The sequence below is a fragment of the Gobio gobio genome, assembly GCF_949357685.1.
Source record: "Gobio gobio genome assembly, chromosome: 7".
Lineage (NCBI taxonomy): Eukaryota > Metazoa > Chordata > Actinopteri > Cypriniformes > Gobionidae > Gobio > Gobio gobio.
Window position 1 is genome coordinate 25237994 of NC_137103.1, and position 24489 is coordinate 25262482.

At 37.9% G+C, this 24489-nt stretch overlaps 1 protein-coding gene across 6 annotated transcripts in view; it reads left to right on the forward strand.

Moving 5' to 3' along the window:
• pard3bb (par-3 family cell polarity regulator beta b) overlaps positions 1-24489 on the forward strand; it is a 420195-nt gene that overhangs the window by 116012 nt on the left and 279694 nt on the right. For all 6 annotated transcript variants that reach the window (XM_079821284.1, XM_079821281.1, XM_079821283.1 and 3 more), the window contains exon 5: positions 2639-2718. In XM_079821284.1, the coding sequence (XP_079677410.1) occupies positions 2639-2718 (80 nt within the window). The remainder of the gene's footprint in view (positions 1-2638; positions 2719-24489) is intronic.

Below are 24489 nucleotides of genomic sequence, written 5' to 3' on the forward strand. Positions count from 1 at the left end.
ACTGTTCCGTGTTACTCTGATCCGCTTTTTCCCACATACATCCGGTAAACATCAAATTACACAGGAGTATACCATGCCCGGATAGTGCCGGATTTCAGTGTTTTCATGCAGTGTAATGTATCAGTTTCCACACAATATTCAGCTGCACAATTGTTTTCAATTTTGGTAATAAGAAATGTTTCTTGAACACCAAATGAGCATATTAGATCATGTGACACTGAAGACTGGAGTAATGATTCTGAAAATTCAGAATTGGTGTGCTTTGTCATAAATTACATTTCAAAATATTTAAATAGAAATAGTTATTTTAAATTGCAGTAATATTTCACAATATTACTGTTTTTTTTTCTGTATTTTTAATCAAATAAAGGCAGCTTGGTGAGAAAAAGCTTCTTTCCAAAAACATTTTTAAAAAAGCATACCGACCCCAAACTTTTGAACTTTAGTGTATGTAAATTATATTTAAAAAAATATTGATTCATTTTTCAGAGTATAAATTTATAAATGAAAGTGTATAGCTTCCTTTATATTTTAGGAACGAGGTAACCAACTTTCCGTATTTTTACTTCACATTTTATTCAGTTGCAGGATCAGCGGAGAGTCATCTGAGGTCTTGTGTGGTGAGAGCTGTTGCCCACCTGCACGGTTAAAGGCATTTTAAGCTATTGATGGAAGGCAACAGGTCTGAAAATGTATGCGGCGTGCTTGAGGGAGGCAGCAGACTGGAATTTACAAAGCGTCATGTCAGAGCCTCTGACACCCAGACAGCCGCTGTTTGCTGTGCAGAAAAAGAACAAAATATTCCCTTAAACCTTCTTGAAACGCTGTCAGTTTTTTTTCCTCCCTCACTCTCGCAGGGTGCTTGACGTGCCCCTACTCCACTGAAGTGTGAATAAGTGAGATGTAAACTGTGTTTAACTCAGGGTTCAGAGTCAGCTTCTGCTTCTGAGCAAGAGGAATGTAGCTGATAAGACAACAAACGCTCATGTCCAGTCATGAAACGCAGTATACTGGGCTGAAGAGGAGACAATTATAAAAAACTTCACAACATTTGATGTTCATAATGTGATGAATTGCTGGGAGACACAGAATATTCAGTGGAGAAAATATAATTTCAACTAAACTGTAGACTCCAAATGTATAATAGAAGAAGATCCACATAGTAAAAATGTAGTTAACACTGTGTGAACTAGGAATGATTTTTAACCAATATACACGGTTACACTTTATTTCGATAGTCCACTTTAGACATTCTACTAACGATAAGTAACTTTACAATTATATGTCATATATTTGAAATGTAGCAAACTGAAACGTATTTGAAACGTGGCAAACTGGCAGCTCCAGTAGTAATGAAAAGATTTATCTTGAACTCTGCCATGGAAACTAGGATGTATAAACCGTAATTAAACAGTTTATTAATCAATTAAAAAGGAATTTATACCTGTATGATGTACCAGCGTGGTTTGCAAAATGAATGGATGGATGATTCAGCTGTGGGCGGCATTTTCTGTCGAGATTCATTCAGCGTGCGACTCTCAAAGTGAATTATGGGTATTCTCTAGCCATTAAGCTTACATCAGTTGTACACTCGTTATTGCGGTGCATTTTGGGATGGAATGAGTGCTCTCAATATCATCCACTATGGTTTCGGACACCACTACAAATGGCTGTCTCCTCAAATAGTGCCCTATTTAAGGGTATGGGGCGATTTCGGACACAGTCTTAGTCCTTTGTTGACTGCTGAATTTTCAGCATCATTACATCAATCTTCAGTGTCACATGATCCTTCAGAAATCACTCTAATATGCTGATTTACTGGCTGCTCAAGAAACATTTCTTAATATCAGTGTTGAAAACCGTTGTGCTGCTTAATATTTTTGATATATTTATCATACTTTCTTTTTTTAATTCTTTGAAGTTGAAAAGAACAGCATTCATTTTAAATTAGTCTTTCATCTTTAATCTGTCACTTTTGATCAATTTAATGTATCCGTGCTGAATAAAATTGTCAGTTTATCGCAAAAAACAAAACAAAATTTTTTTTGAACCGTAGTATACCTACTGTATATAACAATACATTATTATAAAAAATTGCCTACATTTCCCTGCATATCATTTTACTAAAACATACAAATATATAGTTGTATATGTGTGACCCTGGACCACAAAACCAGTCACAAGTCGCACGGGTATATTTGTGGCAATAGCCAACAATACATTGTATGGGTCAAAATTATTATTTTTTTCTTTTATGCCAAAAATATTAGGATAAAATAAGTAAAGATCATGTTTCATGAAGATATTTTGTAAATTTCCTACCGTCAATAGATCAAAAATGTATTATTATTTATTAGTAATATGCACTGTTAAGGACTTAATTTGGACAACTTTAAAGGCCTTTTTCTTAATATTTAGATTTTTTTTGCACCCTCAGATTCCAGTTTTTCAAATAGTTGTATATTGGCCAAATATTGTCCTACCCTAACAAACCACACATCAATGGAAAGCTTATTTATTCAGTTTTCAGGTAATTAAAAAATGTGACCCTTTTGACTGGTTTTGTGGTCCAGGGTCACGTATAGAAAAGCTATATGTTTTATTAATATATATATATTTTTTTATATTTGTTTTTCAGGCACTCCTCTACTAGTACGGAGCAGTAGCGATTCTGCTCTTGGACCTTCTCAGTTGGAAGATGTGAATGGCAGAGCCATGGTAAAACCGCAATGACACACACAAAGCACATTGAGAATGCTAATCTCACCATCATATAAGAATGTTACAGCCAAAAACTATTATTACAGATCACCATTATGTCTAATATGCAATCAATGTATGCTGCTATAAATACGTACAACCTGTCGGATCTTGCTGGAAACATCTAGAAAAGCTAAGCAAGACATGCAGGTGGTGTCCAGCTCATATGGCAGTTAAAACCACCTCATTGCATCCTATTGATCTTATAATATATGTTTTCGTGCTGGGTTTTGCTATCCAGCCATCGTGACTACATTATTCAAGCTGATATACAACACAACAACCAGTTGGAACCAAACTGGTCTAAGCTGCTTTTTAGTATGGTATTGATCATGGGAAATGTCTTTATCAATGAGATTTTTCCAAATATATTAAACATTGGTATACATGCACATTAATCTTGGATAATGTTACAAAATAATAACGATGTAATATGTAAAAGCTACAGTGTGTTTTCTAAGCCACAACTGGTGTTTGGTGTTGTTTTCAATCAGGTTGCCTGACACGCATCACCTTTAAAATAATATTCAGCTGAAAACATGCTTAAACTGAAAGGTTCTCAGTGCATTGTAACTTATTCTTAATGAGAAAGGAAAAAAAGGTTTTTTGTTGTTGTTGTTGCTGGTTATTTTGCCGAAGGTCTTTGTCTCAAGGTTTCCATTAAGGCTTCCAGACTGAAACCAACAGCGAGACATTGATTCACTATTTTGTGTTCTTTTATAAGCATCCCTCCTCTTTTGTTGCATTTTCATTCATTTGCTCATTTTTTTCCCTCCTCCTCCTTCAATAAAATGCTCATCTAGAATAGCCCCAATGTTCTGATGAAATGGCATATGAGCAGAGCTGTATCGCTACAGTGTGTTGAATGCATTTATGGAGCTTTGTGGAGTTAGTGAAGTATAGCCATTTGTTTCTCTCTTACGTGCTCTCTCTCCCCCCTGGTCTGCTTAATGGACTGTCTCGCTCTCCCCCCGCCTGCTTAATGGACTGGCTCAGAATAGATGGAGTTTTTTATGATTACCACTCTGCTCATTCAGAGCCTTTTATTGGAGCATCGTGGATGGCTTTAATGCACTTCACCTCTCTTTCTTTCACTCCTGTCTGTCCTCATTCTCGCTTTGAATTTCATTTTTTGTCTTTCTATTTTGTTTCTTTTTGCTTTACTCTGTTTCTTTCTCTGTATCTGACACAGGTTTACAACCAGTTGTATGTGGATTTTGAGTATGTGTGTGTATGTGTGTGTGTGTGTGTGTGTGTGTATATATATATATATATATATATATATATATATATATATATATATATATATATATATATATATATATATATATATATATATATATATATATATATATATATATATATATATATATATATATATATATATACAGTGAGGAAAATAAGTATTTGAACACCCTGTTCTCACACTTACAAATCATGGAGGGGTCTGAAATTGTCATCGTAGGTGCATGTCCACTGTGAGAGACGTAATCTAAATAAAAAAATCCAGAAATCACAATGTATGGTTTTTTTAAACTATTTATTTGTATGATACAGCTGCAAATAAGTATTTGAACACCTGAGAAAATCAATGTTAATATTTGGTACAGTAGCCTTTGTTTGCAATTACAGAGGTCAAACGTTTCCTGTAGTTTTTCACCAGGTTTGCACACACTGCAGGAGGGATTTTGGCCCACTCCTCCACACAGATCTTCTCTAGATCAGTCAGGTTTCTGGCCTGTCGCTGAGAAACACAGAGTTTGAGCTCCCTCCAAAGATTCTCTATTGGGTTTAGGTCTGGAGACTGGCTAGGCCACGCCAGAATCTTGATATGCTTCTTACAGAGCCACTCCTTGGTTCTCCTGGCTGTGTGCTTCGGGTCATTGTCATATTGGAAGACCCAGCCTCGACCCATCTTCAATGCTCTAACTGAGGGAAGGAGGTTGTTCCCCAGAATATTGCAATACATGGCCCGGTCATCCTCTCCTTAATACAATGCAGTCGCCCTGTCCCATTTGTAGAAAAACTCCCCCAAAGCATGATGCTACCACCCCCATGCTTCACAGTAGGGATGTTCTTGGGATGGTACTCATCATTCTTCTTCCTCCAAACACGTTTAGTGGAATTATGACCAAAAAGTTATATTTTGGTCTCATCTGACCACATGACTTTCTCCCATGACTCCTCTGGATCATCCAAATGGTCATTGGCAAACTTAAGACGGGCCTGGACATGTGCTGGTTTAAGCAGGGGAACCTTCCGTGCCATGCATGATTTCAAACCATGACGTCTTAGTGTATTACCAACAGTAACCTTGGAAACGGTGGTCCCAGCTCTTTTCAGGTCATTGACCAGCTCCTCCCGTGTAGTTCTGGGCTGATTTCTCACCTTTCTTAGGATCATTGAGACCCCACGAGGTGAGATCTTGCATGGAGCACCAGTCCGAGGGAGATTGACAGTCATGTTTAGCTTCTTCTTTTTTCTAATGATTGCTCCAACAGTGGACCTTTTTTCACCAAGCTGCTTGGCAATTTCCCCGTAGCCCTTTCCAGCCTTGTGGAGGTGTACAATTTTGTCTCTAGTGTCTTTGGACAGCTCTTTGGTCTTGGCCATGTTAGTAGTTGGATTCTTACTGATTGTATGAGGTGAACAGGTGTCTTTATGCAGCTAACGACCTCAAACAGGTGCATCTAATTTAGGATAATAAATGGAGTGGAGGTGGACATTTTAAAGGCAGACTAACAGGTCTTTGAGGGTCAGCATTCTAGCTGATAGACAGGTGTTCAAATACTTATTTGCAGCTGTATCATACAAATAAATAGTTAAAAAATCATACATTGTGATTTCTGGATTTTTTTTTTAGATTATGTCTCTCACAGTGGACATGCACCTACGATGACAATTTCAGACCCCTCCATGATTTCTAAGTGGGAGAACTTCCAAAATAGCAGGGTGTTCAAATACTTATTTTCCTCACTGTATGTGTATCTATCTATCTATCTATCTATCTATCTATCTATCTATCTATCTATCTATCTATCTATCTATCTATCTATCTATCTATCTATCTATCTATCTATCTATCTATCTATCTATCTATCTATCTATCTATCTATCTATCTATCTATCTATCTATCTATCTATCTATCTATCTATCTATCTATCTATCTATCTATCTATCTATCTATCTATCTATCTATCTATCTATCTATCTATCTATCTATCTATCTATCTATCTATCTATCTATCTATCTATCTATCTATCTATCTATCTATCTATCTATCTATCTATCTATCTATCTATCTATCTATCTATCTATCTATCTATCTATCTATCTATCTATCTATCTATCTATCTATCTATCTATCTATCTATCTATCTATCTATCTATCTATCTATCTATCTATCTATCTATCTATCTATCTATCTATCTATCTATCTATCTATCTATCTATCTATCTATCTATCATCTAATTTAAACAATATGTATTATTTGTGAACTAATGTTCAGATTTTCTTTAGGGCTGTAATCAACCAAGAAAATCTTGGTCGACTGAAGTCCTGAAATTTACGACTAAGAATCGACTAAAAATGACGTTAGGGAAAAAAAAAAACGTTAAATTAATTAGCTGCGCACTGTGCGCAGTACTTGGTGGCCTTGTTGTCTGCCTAAATGAATTATAAATAAACATAAAAAACTAGTAGGCTATTTGCAGTATATTAAATCGTTTTTGACATTTTTATTTTGCACTGAAATTAGTCTGACACACGAGTCTGTCGGCTCTGACAGCGTTGCATCATGTGCACCTGTGCAATATCATAGCCTATGATTTCCGAAAATATAGTAACTGTTACTATGTTGTCAACTAGTGATATCATCACAAGAACTTTTGAGGGATATGCAACATAATTTAGACAATTGTTTTTGTCATATGTATTATAATAACTGACAGACACATCATTTCAGCCGCTCTGTGCAGCTCGAACACAGGATCAGCTCAGCTTCGCAGCTGAGACATGAATAGACTATTAACTCAAAGCTTTTACTCTTAAACACAAAAGGCACGTACACTTTTATAAATTTAAGGAATATTTATTAAACAAGCCAGATCAAGAGCAGAAACAAAATAAAGTGCATAACTGAAAAATAAAGCATAGGCTCAAAACGAATACAAACAGTGGGCACAGCGCATCACGCATTAGGCTCCAAATAAAAAATAAAATAATGAAGGGCCCAAATCCAATAAAAAATACTAGAAATAAATTTGCAGTTTGCACAATAATAAAAGGGACGGGGCAACTCAAAACAGACGGGGCAACCTAAAGGCCTGTACACACCGGGACGAATATCGCGTGCGCTTAACGCCAGCGTTTTTCGTGACGTTTTTCGGCGCATCTTGAGTGTTCACACCCAAGCGATTTCCACTGGCGTTGCGCCGAGTGAAAGTGCACATTTAGTAGATGCACTCCCGGTACACAAGGTGGTGCTGCGGCACTTTACGCTTCTGACACTCGCTTGTCACACAGAAGAAGAGGAGACTCAGTATTTACGTGCTTGCCAAAACCATAGATATATTATGTCTATGGCAAAACCATTCACACACTTTTTGCTAACTGGCAAGCAGCATTAGCAGCCTATCTTCTTCTTTGTCTACTTACTACTTCTTCGTCGTATCAGTGTGTGCTCGGCAAGACCGATTTTGTGCTTGAGCGCCACCAAGTCGTGTTTTACTGTCACTTCAGCAGCTCCAGGCACGTGAACAAAAGCGCGGATCTCATTGGTCGGCCAGTTTTTTACGCGCCGCGTCAAAATAAAAAAACGAACCCGAGGCGTTTTTTTTAAAATGACGCTTTTACGCCTGCCGTTTTACGCGTCGGTGTGCACACTCACATTGGCGCCCATTGTTTAGTCACAAGGCGTTAAACGTCGGCGATAAACGCGCGCGAAAATCGTCCCGGTGTGAACAGGCCTTTAGCTTACCGTTTTTAGGTGACATGACATGTTTGTCGTTAAGCTGTGATATGCAAACTGTTGCTTGCAAAATTTGCATTCGACTTTTTTCCCATTTTCTATTTAAAAAAAATGCTGCCACACTGCTGATGTCTTTGTTGACATGGTAGAAGAGGACTGACTAGGAAAACGCTATCACAATTAAATAAATAATAGGCCTGTACAGCAAAGTAGTCTAACGTTACTTCAATCTGTCTCTCTTCTCCAGTGGGTTGGGCTAATCCAAAAGAAGTGAAAACAAGGGGGGTGTTCTGAAGACAGACTGTTAGCTGTGAAACAGGGGTGCTCTGAAAACACCCCCATTAGCAATTAGTGCTTTCCACCTGATGAAATGAACGCGGCAAAACTGATTAAATTAACGCGGCAAAATTAATGAAATGAACGCGGCAAACAATCGACCAATCAGAATTTTGGTCGAGCCAGAACGTATCGACTAATCGACTGGGAGATTACAGCCCAAATTTTCTTTTAATAGTTAACTTAATTTCAGCAGTCATCACCAAGCTTGTAACTTGCATGTAGGCTACACTATACACAGACACGACGATGTACCTTTAATTTCCCCAGGCTGTTTGCTCACTAACAACCCCAAAGTCTTCATGTTTTCAGCCCATTTCAAGTTTGATTTTGACGTGACATAAAGCGGTGATATCTAAGTAGCTGTGTTGTTTACTAACTTTTTCATTAGTCTTCCCATTAACGGCATCATTATCTTCAGGCCGATCCGTGAACGCGCACAAAACAAGAGGCGGGATTTATTGCACAAACCAATCATATCCAATCCTAGCGCGATGGAGCCATTGCCTCCTCTCACGTGACTTTTCCCCATTCATTTCAATTACCCCCCACAAAACTCACTGCATGCCTCCCTCTGTAACTTCACCTGCGGGTGTCGCTGTTGGACAGTACACTTTATAAAAACAAGTGACTTTTACAAATTTAATCGTCAAATTTTGTAATATTTGCTTTGTTTTATTTTTGTAATATCGATTATTTTGTCATCCAGTTTTTTTGAGGAGGCACTTGCCTCCCATGCCCCTGCTACTTACACCAAAAAGTGATGGGACAAAATGACACAAATCACTGACTATGTTTGAAAACTGTTTGTGATTAAAATCCTGGCCAGTGTTATTTTGGTATTATTTATATACTATTATAGTTCTTATGCTTTTTTAAAATTATTTTTAATTTTTTATCATTCTTTTTTCATTTTTATTATTATTATTATTGTTTAATATTACGTAGTAATTACTACTTAATTTCATTATTTTAGTGATTCAACAAACTTATTTTAGTTAAGTTTTTCCTAATTTTGGCAATATCGAAATGTCAGGGAATTTTTAAATTTTTTTACATTTTTATCAGGCGTGAACATTCATTCATTCATTCATTCATTACTTCATTCATTCATTCATTCATTACTTCATTCATTCATTCATTCATTACTTCATTCATTCATTCATTCATTCATTCATTCATTCATTCATTCATTCATTCATTCATTCATTCAAATATATTATATTAATATTAATGAGATTTATTCTTAACATTTTGGATAACATGTTTTAGCATTATTTAATTTTTTATCATAAAATTTTTTTTTCTAGTTTTAATCTGCCCTAAAATATTCATTGGATAGATATTGTTATATGTGAGATCTTGTGACATGTAACTTGCCCAAAAGCCAACAATATAGCATTCTGTTCTTTTGAGGGTCTTACTACACTAATAAGTATAGTTTCAAGCTGTTAATTCAAAAGACTTACATTATATCTTATTTTTCAGGAATATTTTCACTAAGCGAAGAAAGGAAGAAAAAATCTTTGCAAAAAGCTTAATTCTTCACAAAGCAAATTTTTACACTGTATGAAGGAGTATAGAAAATCATATATTTTTTTTCTTTTTAACGTCTTGTCAAACTGAGCTTTCCCGCTCTGCGTGAATAGGCCGTTACATGTAGTAGTAGCTGAGTGACTGATTTAAGTGGCCGACAGCATGCTGGTAATTAATTAGTGTTTTCTCTGTTACTCTGAGTGGTTCTAGGTCCTGTGTATGATTTATTGAGGTTTCTGTTCTCCATGGCTGTTATAAGCTGAGATCAGAGTAGAGGCATTCCTGCAGTATCAAGTGGCATGGAGGGGCTTTCAGATAATTTATGTGTCTGATGAGAAATGATCCTTTTGTCTGCACACCCTCAGACGGGCAGGAAACCTGCAGCACAACACCCAACTTCAACACAACCTGACAGATAAAGCCTCAGTACCAAGATGGATGAGGTTATCCCTTTCCTCCGGGGTCGGAAGACCCCAAGCGTCTTTCACCCCCAGCTCTCCCTGCAGGGTTAAGGGAACTCCCTCTCTTCCCCGGTGACAGGAATGTGAAGCAGACAGCGGAACCTCAAGAGTATAATGTGCTCACACTCGCACACCTCTATCAGTGTTCCGGAACGCTCCACAAACATTGCCAAACAGAGACTCTTCCTTCCTGCAACCCGATTCCAGTGCTTCGGCCTCGGTCTCCGTCCACAAGACCTTTGTCGTCTTCCCTTTGTTGTTTTGGCCTTCTTCCTTAGATATTCATTACACATTAAAGCATTTTTCTTGGGTGCCCTCACACCTGCGGCCGTCCGCGTTTCCTTTTCCCTTATGCTGCTCCGTGCTTTCTTCATCGCTTCCTTCATCGTCTGTATATCATTTAGCAGCCGGCTGGCTGACTCCTGTGTTTTCATTGCATTTAAGAAGCTTTATTTCCTGCAGGGCTTACAGCACCTGTGGCACATCAGAGATGGAGGTTCTCTGCTCTCTTTCTGTCAAACACACAGACGTGTCTCTCTCACAGATACACACACATTGATAATGGGTTGTGCAGTGGAATATGGAAAAAATTACTTGGGCCAGATGGTGGGCTGCTGCTTGTAGAGTTTTGCCTTGTTTGCACTTGTTCTGATGTGGGAGAGGGTAGTCTTGCATTGCTAGAATTTTGACTATTAACATAAAGGTCCACATTGCAACAGCCAAAATCTCCCCGCTTAAACAGGAAGAGATCGTCTGACATGTTACGTTTTTTTTTTTTTAGATTATACCAGCCTGGATGGGAATGAACAAAGGAAACGAATGGGGTTTTTCTTTTTTATTTCATTAAATTGATCAAATCTGACAGGAAAGACATTTATAATGTTTTATGAAAATTATTCATGAAGGATCATGTGACACTGAAGACTGGAGTAATGGCTGCTGAAAAAACAGCTTTGTTGTCACATGAATACATTTCATCATTTCAATTGGAAATACATTTCACAACATTGCTGTTTTTTTAAACTATATTTTTTTATCAAATAAATGCAGCCTTTCCTTCAAAAACATAAAAAAAAATCTTACTGACCCCAAACTTTTGAATGGTAGTGTCCCTACATATGGCAGTTTTAGAATTAGAATTACAGTAAAAAAGTGTTGAAACTTTGTAAACTTTGTTTTTCTGTCCGAAAAACCTCATGGATTACACTAACTGCAAAAACTGTTTCTCAAAACGGTATTGGTTCTTATTCATGAAACACAAGACAAATAGGCAACACTTTATTTTGCAGTTTCCTTGTTACACATATAGTATTTACTATAAGTTGTGCAACTAACCCTTAACCAAACTCTAACCCTCACCCTATAGTAAGTTTAACACATGGGTGCAAGCAACAAGCCACAAGAGAAACACAAAGGCTGTACACAAGGGGTAATGAGACTAACAAGACACACCAGCGAACAATCAGGGACTAATCAACATGAAAAACTACAAAGGACTACAAACATGGCACAGAAACAATAAATAACACACAAGTCCAAAGTCATGGGGAACATATAATAATAAGTACATGTAGTTAATTATTATCACTCAGTACGTAAATGTATACTTACACTGTAACACAGACACCGTCAAATAAAATGTAACCACAAATTGAACTGTAAGGTCATTCAGAAATGCCTTATGTAAATTGTTGGGGCAAATTTGCTTCTAATCTTGTTGTTTCAAACTGTGGTTTGGTCCCAGTGGACAGGCTAGTGGAGTGCTTTTCCACCAGTTTAATATCTTTGAATCTTGTAAGAAAAAGTCACTTGAATTCAACATATGGCCTGTTTACACCTGGTCACGTCATGTGCTTTTACTGATCGGGCAGTGATTCGGTACTGACTTGTTAAAACTGTTCCATTTACACTTGCCACAAAATGGATATAAATCCAATATTCAATTCCTGCGCTATATGCAAGTGGTTTGAGTGCTCGGATTTAAATCTTTCTCGAAAGCATTTCGTAGGGCATCTACACCTGGTCTTTTCACAATCGGATAGCTATGTGATCAGAGAAAACGCATGAAGTGACCAGATGTAAACAGGCCCATAGAGGATAGTCTTGCTGTGTTTACTTGCTTTTGTTTCTCAGACAAACACTGAATATCTTACAAAGATTTGAGATTGTTCACAAACTTTGGCAAATTATTTAAACAAACCAATCAGTCAGAAACCGGCAGGTTCAGTCTTCTCTTACAATTTTTGTGCGCAGTTTGACCGTGTCATCTAAAGGCTGTTTTGAAGAGTATTCATTACAGAATACTGCTGTGAATCGTACTGCAGAATACTTCCTGCACTGTAGCATATGGAACCCAAACCATATAGCTTTATTTCTCATATTATTATCTAAATCCACTGTACAAATCATAGTTTTCAATTTAAAATCAGAACTCCAGAGGATGGAGACAGCAGATAAGGTTTGTAACCTTGGAAACTGTCACTTGCGAATACATTTCTACAGGTATTAGCCCTGAGAGACAGAGATTCCGCTGGGATATATTTGTCCTGCGTGTCCTAGTCTATTTTTATACCTGCTGAACATTAACATCCCTTAAGAACCAATTAGATATGTGGATTTGTTTTTATCTTTGCTGGTTGTTATGTTGGTGGTCCGAGTGTGAACCCAGGGACCTCACCATGCAGTCCCACTGGCCAGTTCAGTGTTTCCGAGAGGGTCAGTCGGCAGCACACGCCTCTCATCTGGGATATGTGTTCACTTGTTGGGGATCATATATCATTGTGGCACAGAAGTCGTACAGTGTCCACTGGATATGCACATCTTTTTGTTTTGTTTTGTTAATTAATAACACAAAGGATCACAATGCAGTTTCTTCTAGCCAAGATCTGATCCAAGCCAAAATCTAGCCAATATCTGCCCACTTAGACAGGAAGAGATCCTCTGACATGTTAAAGGGATAGTTCACCCCCCCCCCCCCCCCCCACACTATATTGCCAAACTTTTTGAGATGCCTGCCTTTACATGCACATGAACTTTAATGACATCCCATTCTTAATCCGTAGGGTTTAATATGGAGTTGGCCCACCCTTTGCTGCTATAACAGCTTTAACTCTTCTGGGAAGGCTTTCCACAAGGTTTAGGAGTGTGTTTATGGGAATTTTTGACCATTCTTCTAGAACGTTGGATGAGAGAGCCTGGCTTGCAGTCTCCGCTCTAATTCATCCCAAAGGTGTTTCATCAGGTTGAGGTCAGGACTCTGTGCAGACCAGTCAAGATCCCCACTCTGTGATTTTACATGGCCTACCACTTTGTGGTTGAGTTTCTGTTGTTCCCAATTGCTTCCACTTTGTTATAATACCACTAACAGTTGACCGTGAAATATTTAGAAGTGTGGAAATTTCACGAATGGACTTATTGCTCAGGTTGCAACCTATCACGATACCACGCTTGAATTCTCTGAGCTCCTGAGAGCGACCCATTCTTTCATAAATGTTTGTAGAAGCTTCTGCATGCCTAGTTGCTTGATTTTATACACCTGTGGCCTTGGAAGTGATTGAAACACCTGAATTCAGTGATTTGGAGGGGTGTCCCAATACCTTTGGCAATATAGTGTATATGAGTTTCTTTCTTCTGTTGAACACAAAAGAATATTTTGAAGAATTTTGGTAACCAAATAGATTTTGGTCCCCATTGACTCCCATAGTATTTATTTTTTCATACTATGGAAGTCAATGGGGACCAACAACTGTTCTTTTATCAACATTCTTCAAAATATATTATTTTGTGTTCAACAGAAACTCATGCAGGTTTATAACAACTTTAGGGTGAGTAAATGATACAATTTTCAGTTTTGAAAACTATCGCTTTAAGCGACCGACCACAGCATTTTTGTTTATATTATACCAGCCTGAAGGGGGGTGAAATGAAATGGGGGAAAAAAATAAAATAAAATAATGAAATTAAATAAATTAAATCAAATACAGTTACACATTACTTTCACAAGTATAAACCTGTCATACTGCTCAGTTCTTCATCAGTGTGTTTGTGGTTGAGTGTGTTTTTGCATCCTAGCATGCATCTGCATAAAGATGAGTATGTTTGCGTGTTTATGAGATGCCTTGTGACGTCACCGCCTGACTTGTGCCTGATTAGCGTGGCCTTTCGCTGTCTTAGACTCCTGTCTGTAGTGTGAACTCTCGCAGACTCTCTGTTCTCTCACATGCTTCTTTAAAATGACACTCAAAAGGGATACATGATCTCAAATTAAAACGGCTCTGCTTTTAATCCAACAGCCTCTCATTCTCAAACCCCCAATTAACATCAATTTCTCTGTCTCGCTTTCTCCCTCTCTCCCTCTCGCTCTCTCTCTTTCAGTCTATTGGGTGTAATTAAACTGGCACTTTTCATTGATGAAGGCTTATGTACAGCTGGAGGATATATGTGTTTGTGTGTGACAGAAAGAGAGAACCTGAACAAAGAAACCTAAGAAACGTGGCAGGAGACCATTACTGGGATTTTTCACTCCTCGTTTTTGTCATTCCCAAATTAACAAACGGTGCCCACGTGTTAAACACGCAGTAGCTATTGAATTTAACACAATCTCCGCCCGTTCCTGTGAGTTTTACAGCATACTAACATTTTTCTTGGTCTTTGGAAATCATAGAGCTTTACATTACTATGTAACGTTCACATGTCGGCACTATAGTTCAACCTTCATTGCACTTAGTATTGACTGCATAGCTGTCTGTCCACTATTTATAGCTGATATTGTGGACTTAATGTATACCTATTTTTAAATCAGGTATTGTCTGCCCTAATCTCTGTAATCTCAATAAAAAGCTTTTATCAAGGGTATTGTCATGTTAGTTAGTTTTTCTATTCAGTGGATGTGCATTAATTTAATTCTGCAATAAGCTTTTGAGGCATTATTCACAGATCTCTCTCAATGGCAGAAAGTTAATGAAACAGTATATTGTATGGCTATTGTATTTGGTCCCATTAGGCAAAACCTATGAATACATGTGAAGTAAAAGGAGGAGAAATCCTGTCATGAGAAGCAATTCTAGTAATTCTCTTATATTGTTATATAATGTAAGTATGGGTAATTCATAATAAAAATACATTCATTGTTACAAAATGCTACACTTACAACAATTTCGTTTTTCTAATTCCTTCTGCATACAACATACATTTCCTTCAGATACTTAGGGTTGGGTGATATGAGCAAAAGCTTATGTCATGATATGAGTAATTGTATTTGCACGATAAATACATATACAGTGAGGAAAATAAGTATTTGAACTATTTTGCAAGTTCTCCCACTTCAAATCATGGAGGGGTCTGAAATTGTCATCGTAGGTGCATGTCCACTGTGAGAGACATAATAAAATAAAAAAATCCAGAAATCACAATGTTTGATTTTTTAACTATTTATTTGTATGATACAGCTGCAAATAAGTATTTGAAACCTGAGAAAATCAATGTTAATATTTGGTACAATAGCCTTTGTTTGCAATTACAGAGGTCAAACGTTTTCTGTAGTTTTTTACCTGGTTTGCACACACTGCAGGAGGGATTTTGGCCCACTCCTCCACACAGATCTTCTCTAGATCAGTCAGGTTTCTGGCCTGTCGCTGAGAAAAACGGAGTTTGAGCTCCCTCCAAAGATTTTCTATTGGGTTTAGGTCTGGAGACTGGCTAGGCCACGCCAGAATCTTGAAATGCTTCTTACAGAGCCACTCCTTGGTTATCCTGGCTGTGTGCTTCGGGTCATGTTGGAAGACCCAGCCTCGACCCATCTTCAATGCTCTAACTGAGGGAAGGAGGTTGTTCCCCAAAATCTCGCAATACATGGCCCCGGTCATCCTCTCCTTAATACAGTGCAGTCGCCCTGTCCCATGTGCAGAAAAACACCCCCAAAGCATGATGCTACCACCCCCATGCTTCACAGTAGGGATTGTGTTCTTGGGATGGTACTCATCATTCTTCTTCCTCCAAACACGTTTAGTGGAATTATGACCAAAAAGTTCTATTTTCGTCTCATCTGACCACATGACTTTCTCCCATGACTCCTCTGGATCATCCAAATGGTCATTGGCAAACTTAAGACGGGCCTGGACATGTGCTGGTTTAAGCAGGGGAACCTTCCGTGCCATGCATGATTTCAAACCATGACGTCTTAGTGTATTACCAACAGTAACCTTGGAAACGGTGGTCCCAGCTCTTTTCAGGTCATTGACCAGCTCCTCCCGTGTAGTTCTGGGCTGATTTCCTGCCTGTTTGGACATTTAAGCGGTTTTAGACCATCGGATGTGTATTATGTTGAACTAATGCCTGATATATTGTGACACATGAACACTCATACAGACAATAGTTCGCACATCACGTGAAGATTGCACGCAGAGAGAAGCGCAGGAACTCATTGTCAACACTGTCCTGTGATTTATCACCAAAGTAGCTTAGAAACTCAACCGTTATTGCATAGATTTGTCTACCTTTGAAGTAACTACAAACCACAGCTTAATAATTAATAGAGACGGTATGACTAATTCACACACGCAATCACTCTCTCATTAATGCATCAAATAAATGTAATGTAGGCCTACTGTGCTAATTTATCTGTATCTGATGTACAACAAACAGAAATCTGTAAGAAATGTTACGACCCATAGACAGTAACTGCTCAAAGTGAGCGGTTTCCTTCAATTATTTTAAAATCATTTGAAAAGAAATGCACTTTTTCATTAGAAAAAAAATCTACATATTTACAATACAATACAAACCTGATCAGTGAATTATGAGGGCAAAAAAAGCAAAGCAAAAAAAAGCAAAATAATTGTTCATTAATCGTAATCGCTGTATTTTTTTTCATGGTCATAATGTTATGCTTGATCGGTGTAGTAATGCTGTGAAACGATTAATCACGATTAATTGCATCCAAAATAAAAGTTTGTGTTTGCATAATATATATGTGTACTTTTTATAATTATTATGTATATCTATATACTCAATATTACAGTTGAGTCAAGGCGGTTTATTTATTTTTAATTTTTTGCTTCTCTGTGTATTCCTGTTCAGCATCGCAACTTGACGTGTCTAAATCTTAAACAAGCTCTAAAAAGTTCTATCTGCTGGATAAAGAAAATGATGGCAAAATAAATGCATTAAACAAGATAAATGATGTATGCTTGATTTTACGTTTTATTTGAAGTAACATTTTTTCTTTTATAGTTTTTGTTAACTATAATAACCCTTTTCAGGAAATGAATTATCTCAAAGGCATTTTGAATTAGTTTCTGAATGGCACACAATATTAAAGGGTTGCTCACTATCTTTTGGAGGCAGTTCTGTCTCTTTGACCTACCATTCTTCTTCATGGTCCTTCACACATCTCCACCTCTCTCTTTCGTCTTCTCTCCTAGACCTGTCTTCTCAGCGTGTTTCTCCTCCTGGCTGCAAGAACATGCAGCGTGTCCATAATAAGCGAGTGTGTCTGAGAAATGACAGGGTTAGAGCTCACTAATGCACTGAGAGTTGCACCCTTCAACTGCAAACCACCAGAGAGGGACAGAGAAAGAGAGAGTCCACAGTACTCTATACCTGATTGAGGTAATAGTCCTGTGTAATTGTTCAGATTGTCACTTGCCCTTTTCGGCAGAAGTAAGTGGTTGGAAAAGAGAGAGCAATGGCCCTTGGGTTTGCCCTCGCCTCCCACTGAGGACACGGGCAGATATTTGAAACTTTTCAGAAAAATACTCTTCCCTCTCCAAAGACAAAAGAAGTGCTGAACTAGTCCATTTGAAAGGATCTTAAAAGTCAAATTGGTGGGTGTCAGTGATCCGAAATTTCCCACAGACTATTTGAGTTTTCGCAGGTCATTATTTTAAGTGATTTTGAGATGTAATTAGTTTGGACGCAACAATTCTTTTGGATAATTATTGCCATTTTATTCCACCGTTTAGGTGGTCGTCTTTAACTAATGGAAGTTTAATCACCACTAAATATCCAGTACATTACCCAGCTTGAAACCCACGTTTCCCCCCCCCTTTTTTTCTTTTAAATTAATCAGTAACTGTAAAAAAAAAATTCTTTTGAAAATATTTTTTGAACTAAATACTTTGTAAATTCTTTGCTACTACTGTAAGGGATATTGTTCAGTCACAGCCTGTCATATCCCAAAATACTGCCCGTTTCATTTACCCAGATAAGCAAACTAATAAACAGGTGAAGTGAATAACACTGATTATTTCTTCATCACATCACTTGTTAGTGGGTGGGATATATAAGGCAGCAAGTTTTGTCCTCAAACATTTTATCCTCAAAGTTGATGTGTTTTAAGCAGGAAAAATTGGCAAGCATAAGGATTTGAGTGAGTTTGACAAGGGCCAAATTGTGATGGCTAGACGACTGGGTCAGAGCATCTCCAACACTGCAGCTCTTGTGGGGTGTTCCCGGTCTGCAGTGGTCAGTATCTTTTAAAAGTGGTCCAAGGAACAGTGGTGAACCGGCGACAAGGTCATGGGTGGCCAAGGCTCATTGATGCACGTGGGGAGCGAAGGCTTTGCCCGTTTGGTCCGACCAAACAGACGAGCTACTGTAGCTCAAATTGCTCAAGAAGTTAATACTGGTTCTGATAGAAAGGTGTCAGAATACGCAGTGCATTACAGTTTGTTACGTATGGGGCTGTATAGTCGCAGACCAGTCAGGGTGCCCATGCTGACCATTGCCCTCCACCAAAATCGCCAACAGTGGGCATGTGAGCATCAGAACTGGATCAACGAGCAATGGAATAAGGTGGCCTGGTCTGATGAATCACGTTTTCTTTTACATCACTTCTTAGATATTTCCTGGTGGCTGTGGCCTCTTTCAGCAGGATAATGCGCCCTGCCACAAATTTAAAATAATTCAGGAATGGTTTGAGGAGCAACAACGAGTTTGAGGTGCTGATTTGACATCCAAATTCCCCAGATCTCAATCCAATCGAGCATCTGTGGGATGTGCTGAACAAACAAGTCCGATCCATGGAGGCCCCACCTCGCAACTTACATGACTTAAAGGATCTGCTGCTAACATCTTGGTGCCAGATACCACAGCACACCTTCAGGTGTCTAGTGGAGTCCATGCCTCGACGGGTCAGGGCTGTTTTGTCAGCAAAAGGGGGACCAACACAATATTAGGAAGGTGGTCATAATGTTATGCCTGATCGGTGTATATAGTGTTGTCATAGACGATTGCAATAATTACGAAATATCTGGTCACTGAAAGCAGTGATTGACCGATCATAATCAAGTATTCCAGAGAGCTGTGTAAGTTAGCTGTTCGTTATTAAAAAATAAAGCCCAATAGGGTGATCAAGTCTTGGTTTAACCTTTATTTTGCAATAGTGCCTTTACCAAAATGGTCATCACTATTTTTAAGCCTATTGTTTCATGTCTTCTGTAAGCTTTTTCTGGTCTGTGATCTGTCACATGCATGTTTATTTGTCTGTCCTGCCATCATTAGAACAGTCGCCCTCTGGGAGGATCTCAGTGCCTGCTAATTGCTCTGGGAGTATTTTTTTGTATCGTGAACCCACTGGGTTTAATAGTCACCAAGAAGTGATACTTTAAATGTATCACTTGTTAGAGCTGTGATGCCTCTCTTCCTGTGGGGGAAGTTTGAGTGTGTGTTCCTGTGAGGAATTGGTTATATATTGTTGACAGAGGTGCTTTCCGCCTTTGCTCGTGGTTCACCTGCTGTGTCCATGGGAATAGACAAATAACCAGACAAAGCTTGCAAACTTTGATCCTTGACTCTTCTTTGTCACACATAATAAGGTTTAAATCCTTTGTGTCTTTAAAGGAATAGTTCACCTGAAATGAAAATGTTGTCACTCACCATTACATAATCATTTTGTCACGGTTATAACCTATTCCCTGTATTTTGTTTCTTCTTCTGTGAAACTTGCATACAATGAAAGTGTACTTACAAAAAGGACAGAAAAGCACTATAAAAGTGGTCCATATAATTCAAGTATGTTGAAGCCAAACGATAGCTGAGATTATGCAGCAATAATATGGCACAATGCGGTCAGATACCATGCTACTTCAATAGAACTTCAATAGAATTTCACAAGTCTGTCATCATTTACTCATGTTGTTCCAAAACCATAAGTCTTTGTTCTTTTTTAAAACTCTAATGAAGATATTTTTTGAAATGAAACTTGAGAGATTTCCCTACATTCAAAGTTACTTCTCCCTAAACTTTGATGCTTCAAAACGTTCATATAAAGCCATAGTAAAAGCAATCCATATGAGTTGAGCTTGTCAAACGCATCAAGCAAGCATGTTCGAGCTTATGTTTACCGTATTTGATGTGCTCTATGTATTTGCATTGATCAATCTCATAAGTTTTAAATATGTACATATAAAGCGATCGTGTCTCATTTAAACACTTCAGTTAAACCACTTGATTCATATAGATTACTTTTAATTTTTGGTGCCTTGAAACTTTTGAAAGTTTTGGTGTATTTGATGTCTCTCAGGTTTCATTAAAATATCTTCTTTAGTGTTTTGAAGACTAAAAGTGTTATGGGTTTGTAACAACAAGGATTTTTGGGGGAATGATCCCTTTTAATATTTACTATATTCATGTACTTTGTTATTTGGATGATATTCCAAAGAATATCTGGGTATAATGTCCAAAAACATACAATTTTGTCAGTGTAATTTAGATTACTTTGTTGTCCATAAGTTTTGCTTATGTGCATGTTTGGTTTGATTTTCAATACATCTGCATTGGTTTTCCCAAATCCCAACAATGCCAACGTCTCACCCACATATTAAACGTTGAAGCCCATCAGAGCTGCATTGATTGTAGGGGTGTAACGGTACACGTATTCGTATTGAACCGTTTCGGTACAAGGCTCTCGGTTCGGTGCACGCGCGTTATGAATGCAATCTTTAACAGTTAACAGTCGGCTTGTTTAAAGCGCGGAACACACTTCAATCCTAGTTCCCACACGAACATATTGAGTATTCAGTCCATTTTATCACGAAATTCAAACGATAAATGCATTTTAATGCTCTTTAATGTTACGTGACTGATAGACGCGTATCAGTTCAACTTCAAGCGGCAGCGCGCGCCGCGCGAGTGAACGCGTCGCGATCAGGAAGAGAATAAATATAAATTAATATCTTGTTGAGGATACATTACAACTCACTGAAACGTATCATATGTTGTGTAATCACTCCATCGGTGATTCAACCGCGGAAAGACAATAAAACAGCTGGTAAACAATGTCGTGTAGAATCACGTTTACCTCAGAAGTCAGTGTCCACAGCTGTTAGCTCACTAACGTTAGAGAGATTAACTCTTTCACTGAATACATGCACTATATTAGCCTATATATTCATTATATTAGCCTATATATATTCATTATATACTACTTAGCCTGTTAGTGATGTCTTGTTTATTTAATGTATGTTTAAATAAACCTGTCATTAAAATTACAGCCACTAAATGATTATATTTCAACAAAAAATTGGAGAAAAAATTATAATAATTTGATTTAGAAGTTACTGCAAAAACTGCCTTATGTGAAGCTTATGAGTGTTGATTATTATATCTAAAAATAAATAGCAACTGAATTTAGGCTAATAGTTTGGGCTCTGTTGTTAATATTTAATAGCAATATGTAAGTAAGGGCTCCCTATATAGTTTACAGCATTATCTTTAAGAAACTTTTAGTTATAACTGAATTAATTTAAGGACAGACACAATTTTTTTTCATTAAACCACTGTTGAATAAAAATTAATAAAAAGCAATTTTGTAAAACTGCTGTACCGAATCCGTACCGAACCGTGACTTCAAAACCGAGGTACGTACCGAACCGTCAGTTTTGTGTACCGTTACACTCCTAATTGATTGTAATAATGTAAAAGTACATTTGGAACGGTGCTGCTCATAGGCTGATAACCATCATCAGCTTGAACGAGTAATGGGAACAGATGTCTTCATTTAGAAGACAGGAATGTGATGTTTGCCTTGGTTAAAACGATGAAACACCTATATATAGACAAGCAAAATCTCATAACCTCTCTCAGCATGTGGTACGTATCCCATCATCCCCTCCAGTGTGTTTGCTTCCCCTCTTGGCTCTATCAAGGCTGTCGCGGTCTCTTTGTTCGGCACCGTTCCATTACTGCCAGCTCCGTCCGTGTTATTCATTAGACAAGGGTCAACGTGAGGAGATCAGGCGCTACGAGCAAATAAAACTGGTGACATGCTCATCAGATCATCAGTCAGCCGCTAGATTAATGCTTTTGTTCTTTAATTAGCAACAGCACCAAACCGTGACTCAAACGGCACAAACTAATCATTAAAAATGAGAGGAGAATGAATCACAGGCGCACTCTTGTTTTCATTTTCCTTTTTCCCCCTTCTTTTTTTGTGGTGGGTGTTTATGTACCTTCTGCATGGCCATTAAAAAGATGTTTTGTGTGTATTAACAAGGGAACAAGCCATCAGTTGTCACTGTTCGGTTAATTGTTTGTGGGGCCTCGTTTATGAAAGTAGGCGTTCTGACATAACTGCACATGCTGGTTATGTCAGCTTTCAGGAGGATGAAGAGTTAACACTTGTTGTCTCTTCACTGCCTGGGTTGACGCTCGGAGACACATTTAACATGCAGTAGTTTATTTAGTGCCTTAACCTCTATTTTCAAACCATGTGTTTGTTACAAAGGCTGTATGGTAAAGTAGAAAAGACATTCAAGCCTGCATCCAGACTCTTTTTACTGTATATACTAAGCTCTTTTCAGTTTTACGGCTGGTAACTAACCATCTTGATGTTTTACCTGTCTTAAATCTTGCAGTTTTGTGGCATTTTATACTTTTGCCTGAAGTGTAGGCCTACTTGTAATGTTGAAAGTCGATTTTACGTGACCACTGTTCTCCTTTTCATTGAGTCTTAGGATTAAATATTGTACCTTTTAAGATATCTATATGTAAATGTGACCTGTGCTGGCAAAAGGAGTCGGAATGCGCACAGGATAAAAAAGTGAAAAATTTACATTTTGGTCGATTTTGAGGTTTTCACAAAGTTCATTAAACCCTCGTCTAGAGACTCCAATGCTCCAAATAGCAATTAAACATCTAAAAGTATCTTCATTTCCTATAGTACATTTCCTTTGTTCATGAAAATGGTCTTACTCACGCTGACTGACAGATCCGAAGCGTGTTCACAAAGACGCCTCAGACAGCACGATCCCGATATACACAGAATTATAGTATTTCAAAATATCTATCTTGGTGAGTATTCATGCAGACTTTATCTGTTATGTCTTATGTGAACGTTTGGTTAACTGTTTGGTTAAATGCGTTACATTATTTTAGATCCATGTGGTACAGTAGGTCTTAATATATAGGCTGTGTTTCATTAATGTTAATCAAACAATTGTGGTATCATGGAAAAAAATTTAAATATAGATATTTGGTGTTGACTTGGTGTGTGTCAAACGTGGTGTTATAACCATGGATTTGAAGGTATTGTGGCTAGGTGATTTTGTTTTGGAACCTTTTGGAATCTTTAGTGAAGTTATTTGAATGCACACACATCAAAAATAGTGATACAAGTGCCCAAAGTAATGCTAGAATATCATCACAAAATAACACTTTTATTTCAAAATACTCCTTTAGGTTATGACTCTCTATATACAGAGAATTCTGGCTTCTGTATGTGAAAGAAAATGAAGCGTTATTGGGCCGCCCGCATGGTATATTAAACATCCTGGTCCTTTCTTCTCAAAGCTCCTGACCTCGTTCCTTAAATCACACTTTTGGCTTTCTAAAGGGCCGCTTTTGAGAAGCAGGGGTTTGATTGACAGGTGCTAATGGGGTCAGAGGTTACAGGCAAGTACATTAGGGCTTTCTGCTCATGCTGACCCCTGCCACACTTTCTGTCAAAGCTGAAGGGCAGCATGATGCATTTCTGCTGCTCGATATGTCTGAGTGACCGGCCCTCCCTATGGACGTCACCCCCACTGCCCCGGCCCAAAACTACATACTATATATTACTACTGTGGTCAGTAGACACCTCTCGATTGATTTAAGGCAACATTTTCACACCGTTTATTACAGTTGTTCTCATTAATGCCTATGTCGGTGTGCACAAAATCAGATAAGCTTGGCACAAACATCTGCTAAATGATGTCTCCGGTATAAACATAGCCACCCAAGTGAAGCCTGAAATGCCACATACAATTAATTATTGCATTTCATTGGACACACACACGTTGATATTCCTTGTGCAAGTCATTATCCTGTTACAAACCGCATTTACACACATACGTGGTACATATTTATAATTACTGTCAAACATAATGCGACACACACACACACACACACACACACACACACACACACACACACACACACACACACAC